General features: G+C 42.1%; 2 protein-coding genes across 5 annotated transcripts; one reads left to right on the top strand and one right to left on the bottom strand.

Annotated features, from left to right (window-relative positions):
* The first annotated feature begins 229 nt into the window (after positions 1 to 229).
* LOC106606075 (uncharacterized) lies at positions 230 to 3549 on the top strand. 3 transcript variants are annotated; one of them, XM_014202171.3, is made up of 8 exons: positions 230 to 380; positions 484 to 783; positions 878 to 1177; positions 1278 to 1559; positions 1697 to 1951; positions 2108 to 2194; positions 2352 to 2380; positions 2538 to 3549. In XM_014202171.3, the coding sequence occupies exons 1-8, from the start codon at positions 254 to 256 to the stop codon at positions 2625 to 2627; spliced, it is 1470 nt and encodes a 489-aa protein (XP_014057646.3). In that variant the 5' UTR covers positions 230 to 253; the 3' UTR covers positions 2628 to 3549. The 3 variants fall into 3 exon arrangements, with proteins under 3 accessions (XP_014057646.3, XP_014057645.3, XP_082831908.1); XM_014202170.3 differs by having other exon boundaries at positions 2090 to 2194; XM_082975782.1 differs by having other exon boundaries at positions 248 to 380; positions 1678 to 1951; positions 2090 to 2194.
* On the bottom strand, positions 3016 to 9344 carry LOC106606076 (uncharacterized). 2 transcript variants are annotated; one of them, XM_014202175.3, is made up of 8 exons: positions 9208 to 9344; positions 8737 to 9084; positions 8317 to 8646; positions 5580 to 5639; positions 5264 to 5407; positions 5108 to 5155; positions 4958 to 5020; positions 3016 to 4247 (listed from the first exon to the last, which is right to left on the bottom strand). In XM_014202175.3, coding segments are annotated over exons 1-8 (1059 nt in total). In that variant the 5' UTR covers positions 9272 to 9344; the 3' UTR covers positions 3016 to 4245. The 2 variants fall into 2 exon arrangements, with proteins under 2 accessions (XP_014057650.1, XP_014057651.1); XM_014202176.3 differs by having other exon boundaries at positions 5264 to 5404.
* Positions 9345 to 9821: the final 477 nt, after the last annotated feature.

Below are 9821 nucleotides of genomic sequence, written 5' to 3'. Positions count from 1 at the left end.
ATATAACATCCTTTTGGTGGGAAATGCCATAATTTTCTGCATGGTTTATCTCAGTTCTTTAATTTTTCACTTCATACAGTCTTGTGTTTGTTGGCTAGTTTATAAAACATACGATTTAAAATAGAACTGAATGGAAAGGGGAAGAGCAAAAAAAAGTAGGCCTACATGGTTGAAAAATACCAGGGCAGTATGGCTGGTATTTCTAGAAGTTGGTGAAAAAAGAGAAGATGAGTGAGAACTTGTAATTTCCTGAATGACAACACATACTGTCAAAAGGACCTTGAGAGAAAGAAGAAAATCACAAGACGGAGAGATGTGTCTGTACTTAAAACTGTGTCTCTGCATGCTTTTACAGGCTTTTCTTGGACTCCAGTCATCAGGTATATGAGATTCCTTTAACATTTTTAAATCAAATATTTATTGATTCCCTATTGATTTTGTTATGAGAAGTGTTGTAACACTTGCTTCTACTCTATTCAAAAGACCATAGGCCCACAAGAATCTTTGCTTCAATTGGAGACAGTGTGCGTTTACCATGTGGTACATCCAACATCAATTCCTGCTCCTCTGTTACCTGGAGTATAGTGAAAGATGGGTTTCATAACCAATTAGTACTATCAGGCAAGGTGAAAGCGGATGGTCCAAACTCAGGAAGAGCCAGTCGACTGAAAGTGGAACATGACTGCTCTCTACATATTCAACCTCTTGAAATAGATGATGGAAGAGTTTACACCTGTGAAGATGGGGCTACCAGTTCAAGTGTTTCTCTTCAGCTTCTCAACAGTATGTTAACATTTATGATCAACCTAAATTGTCCATTTTTTACACACTATTTCTGAGTGAGTGTTGTCACCATAGAATTTCTTTTTTTTACCAGTTACTCTGGCAACAGACACCAATACAGCTCCAGAGATGGATATCAAGCTCCAATGTTACCTGAATACATTCTTAGGCCTTGTCCCACAATGCAGCCATAGTGAAATAAAGCTGAATTGGCTGAATGAGGCCAATACAGTGCTACAGGGAGAGAGATTTCAAACCAAACGTTCATCTGCTTGCTTTTCTACGCTGACCATCCGAGGTGTCAGGAAGACAGACCATCACAGGAAGTGGCGGTGTCAACTGATTGAAGGAGAGGTTGTGAAGACATCCCTCAGCTATACCACAGAAATTACAGGTACTTTTGGAACTATGTATTATTGCATCATATTTGCGTTAACACAGTAGTATATTGCAACCAAATTCCACTCCCTTCTCTATCGCTCTCTCCCTCTCAGGAGGTATAGAGGAAGTGTTTGTCGCAGTGGGTGAGTCAGTATCACTTCCCTGTGTCACCCACTCCTCTCTCGAGGTGGGCAGCAGATTCCAGTGGACTCTGGGTCAAAGGTCACTGTCCAGTCTGTCTCAGTCAGGCGATGTCTTAGCTGGAACTCAGGGTCACCTCCCTGCATCTCACATCAGCCAAGACGGGTCTTTGGTCATCAGCAATGTGAAAACACTGCATTCTGGGCTCTACAACTGCTCGCAACAGAACAGAATCCTACTACACACTCTGGATGGTGAGTATCAATGGGTTGTATCATTGAGACATAAATAAGTGCCTTACACTATGTATAAACTTAGTAAATTAGGGTAACGGCACAAAGTACATCACTGCTTTGTCCTAATATCAAGTAGATCTTGTTGTTCTACTCAGTATCTGCAGAGTATGCTACCACAGGCGGAAACAACCTCACCCTGACCTGCTCACTCACCTGTGTGGAAGATTGTGGAGACTTCAATTTATCCTGGATTCACAGTGGCCAGGATGGGTTGAAGAGTGGCCCTATAGGACATAACACCCTCATCTCCAAACTCTTCCTCCCTGACCGCCAGGGCACAGAGAAGATAGCCTGTGCCGTGCTCAGAGAGGGGGTTGAAATGGCTGTAAAGGAGTGGACCATCCAGAGAGGTAAGACATTTGAAAGTAGTTTGGAACAATGCATAGCCATGATCTGTGTTGAGGCTGTATTCTGTCATTACTGTGATGTTGTGATAAGGTATTGAGTTGTAATACAGTATCTGTGACTTGATACATCTTTGGAAATAGGTCATGTTCTACCTGCAGTGGTATGGTCAGTCCTTCTGCTGCTGCTGCTCTGTGCTGTTGGAGGGGGCGTGTATTGGAAGAGGCAGGGCAAGGGAAGTGCCACTGGTACGTGTTCACTGGTTAGATTGTGTGTTACAAAACTGCAATTTGGATGTTGCATCCTTGATTAAACCTACAGTAATGAACAGCAGTGAAAAGGAAAGTCATATCGTAATTAAATTCATGTGAAATAAAGCTGACATGTGTCCCTCTTTGCCTATAGAAGGAGAACAGCAGACGCCTGTTGGAATGGTAAGGATTCAATAAAACACAACTATGTAATTCACTAACAGGTGAAGCCCATTTGAGTACAACGTGACATCAAATTTGTCTAAACGTCTTCTAACCCTTTTGCCATGTTGGTGAACTAAATTGAACTGGTTTTACACATTCCATATTTTCTTCGCAGACTCATATCTATGACGAGATTCAAGATCAACCAATTCAACCTTCTGGAGTAACTAACAGTTTCTATGATCTTCTGCAGGCTGTGAACTGAGTGTAATGTCATGTCCTCCATCTTTAGGCTATTAGTTGAGTTTTAAATCTAATTTGACTACTTTGTACTTTGCATTGTTTTGTGGTTTGGATTTCCCTTGATATTTTGGAACATTATAAGTGTCACCATGACAACAAGTCTATGCAGGTAGTTAAAAAGAAAACAACCTCTACAGAGTATCACCAGTTACCACAGTAAAAACCACATGTTGGTTTCAGGAACACATTCAGTATGACTCCTCAGTGTGGAGGTTGATGGCTAAGTCACCCCACCTCGTCTTAAATCACTCTGCTGACTTTCACATCCCACATGAAACCTGGTAGCTTCTCTTCAGCACTGTACAACTGTGTAGATGTATGGGACTGTGACAAGACACATAATACATGAGTGAACAGATAAGTGTGTTTATTTAATACAGGATGGCAGAGTGTGAGCATTGGCAATACAAGTAAAAACCCCAGAACAGCATGTCTCTGTCTGGAACAGCTCCCAACTACACATAATTTGGTGCAGAAAAGCATCAACACAAGTTGTTCCACCGTGGGGTCACAAATAAAGGAATATATCCAATCAATTCAAGCTAAATACAAGAATACAAACATCCTGTGGTGTAGAAAAGCATCAACACAAGTTGTTCCACCATGGGGTCACAAATAAAGGAATATGTCCAATCAAATCAAGCTAAATACAAAAGGTCACCTAATCCATTTGATTATTTCACAACTAAGAGTGTTATTGTGTAATACTATGTAGGCTCTACCAGGGGTTGAAAGATAAGTGTGTGAATATCATTAAAAAAGCATTTACAGATGTTTTGTGTATGGTTAAGTAAGACATGGTGTGTTGATTGAAAGATGATTATTCTTTTGACTGGTATTGAACTGAAAGAAATAAAAATAAATACATTTTAATTAAATGTTAATTGATTACAGAACTGAAGTTGTTAGAAACAGCATTTTAACCTGGACTCAGACAGTGACCAGAAGCTAGATTCAAACCAGATCGCGAAAGATCCGCATTTTAGCGTGCTTGATATTTAAAGGTCATTTTCGATTGAGCTGACATATGCATTTTACCATGAGTGCTATCTCCGCGAACCAGGTAGCATTGCCTTTAAATGTCAATCGCGCTATGACGCGGATCTAATCAAATTTTCAAATTTATTTTTATATAGCCCTTCGTACATCAGCTGATATTCTCAAAGTGCTGTACAGAAACCCAGCCTAAAACCCCAAACAGCAAGCAAAGCATGTGAAAGAAGCACGGTGGCTAGGAAAAACTCCCTAGGAAAAACTCCCTAGAAAGGCCAAAAACCTAGGAAGAAACCTAGAGAGGAACCAGGCTATGAGGGGTGGCCAGTCCTCTTCTGGCTGTGCAGGGTGGATATTATAACAGAACATGGTCAAAATGTTAAAATGTTCATAAATGACCAGTATGGTCAAATAATAATAATCATAGTAGTTGTCGAGGGTGCAACAAGCACGTCCGGTGAACAGGTCAGGGTTCCATAGCTGCAGGCAGAACAGTTGAAACTGGAGCAGCAGCACGGCCAGGTGGACTGGGGACAGCAAGGAGTCATCATACCAGGTAGTCCTGAGGCATGGTCCTAGGGCTCAGGTCCTCCGAGAGAAAGACAGAAAGAGAGAAAGAGAGAATTAGAGAGAGCATATTTAAATTCACACAGGACACCGGATAAGACAAGAGAAATACTCCAGATGTAACAGACTGACCCTAGCCCCCCGACACATAAACTACTGCAGCATAAATACTGGAGGCTGAGACAGGAGGGATCAGAAGACACTGTGGCCCCATCCGATGATACCCCCGGACAGGGCCAAACAGGCAGGATATAACCCCACCCACTTTGCCAAAGCACAGCCCCCACACCACTAGAGGGATGTCTCCAACCACCAACTTACCGTCCTAAGACAAGGCCGAGTATAGCCCACAACGATCTCCGCCATGGCACAACCCAAGGGGGGGGCGCCAACCCAGACAGGAAGACCACGTCAGTGACTCAACCCACTCAAGTGACGCACCCCTCCCATGGACGGCATGGAAGAACACCAGTAGGCCAGTGACTCAGCCCCTGTAAAAGGGTTAGAGGCAGAGAATCCCAGTGGAAAGAGGGGAACCGGCAAGGCAGAGACAGCAAGGGCGGTTCGTTGCTCCAGCCTTTCCGTTCACCTTCACACTCCTGGGCCAGACTATACTTAATCATAGGACCTACTGAAGAGATAAGTCTTCAGTAAAGACTTAAAGGCGGTCCGGATTGAATCGAGGCCCAGGTTAAACATTTTTTTTACAAAAATATTGTGGAAAAAACTCACAAGTGCATAGGTCGTCCTTCTGGTCAAACTCTGCAAGTGAATACAGAAAATTGGGTCCCATTGCTGTGAAAATAATTGATGAAGACGTTATTTAGGTGGACCAGGAGCCCTCTGAGCACATTCAGGATGAGACATAATCAACGGGCTTACCTGGGTCTTGTACATCTTCATAAGTATTCCAGTCAGACTCATCTTCATCTGAGAAAGAGAGAGAGGCAGATTCACAATACAATAATACTGTGTGTTTCAAAACATTTAGCCCTACTTTACCAGGTCCTTATAAACCAGAGTAGTGTCTGTACATACCTGAGTGTCTGCGGCGTCTGAGGAAGATGATCAAGCCCAGCGTAAGAGCCATTATGACAATCACACACATGGATGAAGCCACTATAGTAGCCGTTCCAGCCGTAGCGGTCGCATCTCTTTCTGGACTCTGACTGGCAGTAACTGCTGAGTAGAGCATCAATATAATATGATGACAGTCATTCATGGTCTCATGTCATTCTCGTGTGTCTTTTGTCCTCTAAACTCAGTGGTGATAAATATGTCCAAATATATTCAGTAGAATTGTTATTTTAAACAAATAAAATACACAAATAAGAGAAAAACATTGTACACCTACCAGGGTTTGCTAGTTCAGTTGTGGTGGAAGTCCTTAGAACCAGGTTCTCCTCTTCCTGTTCTGTTTCAATGGTAGAAAATGATCATTACAGAACATCAAATTGCTAATGTAATGGTTGACAAATATAGATAGTGCATTCGGAAAGTATTCAGACCCCTTGACTTTTTCCACATTTTGTTAAGTTACAGCCTTATTCTATAATGGGTTAAACAGTTTTTTTCCCCTCATCAATCTACACACAATACCCCGTAATGACAAAGCAAAATCCAGTTTACAAATGTTTGCAAATTCATACATTTAAAATGGAAATATCACATTTAAATAAGTATTCAGACCCTTTACTCAGTACTTTGTGGAAGCACTTTTGGCAGCAACTACAGCCTTGAGTCTTCGGTATGATGCTTCAAGCTTGGCACACCTGTATTTGGGGAGTTTCTCCCGTTCTTCTTGGCAGATCCTCTCAAGCTGTCAGGTTGGATGGGGAGCGTCGCTGCACAGCTATTTTCAGGTCTCTCCAGAGATGTTAGATCGGGTTCAAGTCCAGGCTCTGGCTGTGCCACTCAAGGACATTCTGAGACTTGTCCCGAAGCCACTCCTGCGTTCTCTTGGCTGTGTGCTTAGGGTCGTTGTCTTGTTGGAAGGTGAATCTTCGCCCAAGTCTGAGGTCCTGAGCGCTCTGGAGCAGGTTTTCAACAAGGATCTCCCTGTACTTTGCTCCGTTAATCTTTTCCTTGATCCTGATTAGTCTCCCAGTCCCTACCACTGAAAAACATCCCCAAAGCATGATGCTGCCACCACCACAGAGGAACTCTGGAGCTCTTTCAGAGTGAAGGGTTCTTGGTCACCTCCCTGACCAAGGCCCTTCTCCCCCTTTTGCTCAGTTTGGCCGGGTCGCCAGCTCTAGGAAGAGTCTTGGTGGTTCCAAACTTACTCCATTTAAGAATGATGGAGGCCACTGTTCTTGGGGACCTTCAATGCTGCGGAAATGTTTTGGTCCCCTTCCCCAGATCTGTGCCTCGAAACAATCCTGTCTCTGAGCTCTACGGACAATTCCTTCAACCTCATGGCTTGGTTTTTGCTCTGACATGCACTGTCAACTGTGGGACCTTCAGTGGCAATTTTAGCATGTAAATCTTGGTGGGGCAAAAATAAAAAGTGGGATGCATGCCAGCAAAGCCACTACACAACACAACACTAAACAATACATTAACTGCACTACAACAGTGACAAACGTTTCCCACAAACTGTTAGGGCCTACATAAAGCTGTCCCAACAGCAGAGTCCCAACAGCAGTCCCAACACCTTACCACAGCTACACCTGGTTATCAGCAGAGCCTTGTCTGGCAGCGAAAGAGTTCATTCAGCCTCATTTACTGCCTTTAAAAAAACATACCTGATATGGCTGACTTGCTTAAACAACTGAATTTTACTGACAATTGAGATGTACAAACTAGGGCATAAGGGGATAAGAGTCAAGCCGTAATTTCGATTAAGACATTCATGAACAAGCGAGGACAGATTTAGTAAATATAACTATTTGTTCTGTACTTTTAAAATGGACGGTGACAGAATTCAGAACATTGGCTGTTCTTACAGTGATCTCCCTGTACACCAAGTCAGAACCGTAGGATAAATAAAGGGGGCATATAAGCAGACAATGAAAGTTCTTACAAAATTAGATGATTACATTTTAAAGGCTACATGTACACCACCAAGTCAGAACAATAGGTGAAATTAAGAGGTGAAAATATACCAAATTATTAGGGTGAGGCACATGGGCTACTAACAGCTTACTACACAACATACTATTTTCTTAGCTACAGTATACATATCTCCCTGGCATATTCCATCATTTATGCAGCAGCATACAAGACATTTTTGGACTCCCCTTGTTGTGCTGTGCTCACTTGAACAGGAAGGTAACGCAGCGGTCCTTCGTGGACACATCGTGGACAGAACTTATTTTCACAGTCATAGCTCGTTTTTCCAGAGTTCCCAGTTGTCTTTAACAGATTTAGCAGTTCCAAGTTAACAGTTGTTTTGAGCGCGACACAAATCATGCGTGATTGACAGCATGGCCAATGTTGAACGTTTATTATTTTAAACTAGGAAAAGAGACCATTAGTCATAGACTTGGCACCACACAGCCACTCCACTGAATAGCAGGCTAATGATTGTTTCGCAATGCTTACAGTTAGCCACTGATTCCTTCCAAACCACTCATTGTTGAATTTGCGATTTCCAACTTGTTGTGTAATGTTTATTTCCGATGGCAGATGAGTACCGATACGTTTTATCTATAATTACTCTTCATTATTTATCTTCATATGACAAGGATTAAAAATGAATGACAGGTCACCACTGGGGACTTTATATAGACAGGTGTGTGCCTTTCCAAATCATGCCCAATCAATTTAATTTACCACAGGTGGACTCCAATCAAGTTGTAGAAACATCTCAAGGATGATCAATGGAAACAGGATACACCTGAGCTCAATTTTGAGCTCAATAATGTAATTCTGTTTATGTTCTTTTTATAAATTTGCAAAAAATTCTGAAAACCTGTTTTTGTTTTGTCATTATGGGGAATTGTGTGTAGATTGACGAGGAAACAAAACAATTTGATCAATTTTAGAATAAGGCTGTAACATAACAAAATGTGGAAAAAGTCAAGGGGTCTGAATACTTTCTGAATGCACAGTATATTCTGAATAAGAATGTACTAGCAAATACTCACCTTTAACCTGTAGCTTGACCTCAAAGCAGCGTTCATTTTGTCCCATCTGCAACCTACATCTGTACCATTGGCTGTGACTGTACTCCACCATGGAGAGAGCCAAAGATGCATCTCCTGAACTGAGATTTCCTCTAAAGCTCACCCTTTTTCCTAGGAATGTTTGGTTGGAGATATCTGTAGGGTATTGAAGTATTTGGATCTCACTGTCTCCCTTGATCTCTGCCCAGGACACCGAAGATATTTGGGGCTTTCCTGTTGTCATGTTCAACAGGCAAGGCAGGGTAGCTATTCCATTGGGTGCTGCCATAACTGAATGTAGGATTTTGCATTCTTTGGAGGAGAGGAGAGGCTTACTCAAACAAGTTTGACTCTATTTTTATTTGACACTTACATAGAAAGAAAGGGAATATATAATTTTACCTTTCACTTTTAGAGTGATGTTTTTCACCATGACACAACTCCATCCCTGCCAGACCTTGCAGCTATAAAGCCCTTCATCAGATTTCCTTATATCTCTTAGAGACAGGGACAGGTTTCCAGCCACCACACCATCCGCTCCCGACTCGAAGGCCACACGTTCTGACTTATGGGCCACAGATGGATCATCAGGCCACACCAAGATGTCCTCAGGTTTAGGTGAAAGTTTTGTCCATTTCACTCTGGTTTCTAAATCTCTGTGAGTTGATGTGAAACAGGGGAGAACAGCTACCTCTTCCTGAGTAGCTGTGATGAATTGTGGCGCCTCTACATGAGAACAAGACTCAGCTCCTGGGAAATTAGGAAAAGAAGAGATCAAATTAGCATTATGAACTTTTTAAATATGCATACTGCTCTAAAAATCACTTTCAGAAAATTAAATCAAGTGCAATTTAATCAAGAATGACTACTCACCAGCGCGCTGTGTTCTGATTATCAACAGGAGTATTGATAACCCGTGTGACTGAAGCAGTGCCATTATCCATATGAGTATGTGAAGTTTCTTATCAAGTTAGTCTCTCATCTCAGACCCAAATCTCAGTTCTCCAAGGCCTAGTTTCTATATGGGTCATGAATACACATTTGCAGGAAACATTTATTGACCTCCCACATAAAAAGAATGTTGTTTTGAAGATTATATGCTTAACAGTGCCATCTAGTGTCAAGGCCTGAGAACAAGTTATTTGCTTAAAATATACATATAAATTATATATATATTTAAACAGGCAAGTCAATTAAGAACAAATTCTTATTTGCAATGACAGCCTACACCAGCCAAACCCGGATGATGCTGGGCCAATTGTGCGCCACCCTATGGGACTCCCAATCACAGCCAGATGTGATACTACCTGGATTCGAACCAGGAACTGTAGTGACGCCTCATGCACTGAGATGTAGTGCCTTAGACCCTGCGCCACTCAGGAGCCCTGTAATTTCCACATTTATCCAATTAGTTCTACAATACTTAGCCTAACCGTAGTGTTACATGTTACATCCCGAGTGGTGCAGTGGTCTAAGACAGTGCAAGA

This window comes from Salmo salar, chromosome 05, assembly GCF_965601325.2.
Source record: "Salmo salar chromosome 05, fSalSal1, whole genome shotgun sequence".
NCBI lineage: Eukaryota > Metazoa > Chordata > Actinopteri > Salmoniformes > Salmonidae > Salmo > Salmo salar.
The sequence above is the reverse complement of the archived record's forward strand: the minus strand, read 5'-3'. Positions and strand labels throughout refer to the sequence as shown.

Coding starts and splice junctions, on each gene's coding strand:
- LOC106606075 (XM_014202170.3), top strand. CDS start 254: ATGACAACACATACTGTCAAAAGGACCTTGAGAGAAAGAAGAAAATCA. Junction 381..483: donor TCTTGGACTCCAGTCATCAG/GTATATGAGATT, acceptor TCTATTCAAAAG/ACCATAGGCCCACAAGAATC. Junction 2,381..2,537: donor AGCAGACGCCTGTTGGAATG/GTAAGGATTCAA, acceptor TTTTCTTCGCAG/ACTCATATCTATGACGAGAT.
- LOC106606076 (XM_014202175.3), bottom strand. CDS start 9,271: ATGGCACTGCTTCAGTCACACGGGTTATCAATACTCCTGTTGATAATC. Junction 8,647..8,736: donor CATCACTCTAAAAGTGAAAG/GTAAAATTATAT, acceptor TCTCCTCCAAAG/AATGCAAAATCCTACATTCA. Junction 5,021..5,107: donor TGAAGATGTACAAGACCCAG/GTAAGCCCGTTG, acceptor TTATTTTCACAG/CAATGGGACCCAATTTTCTG.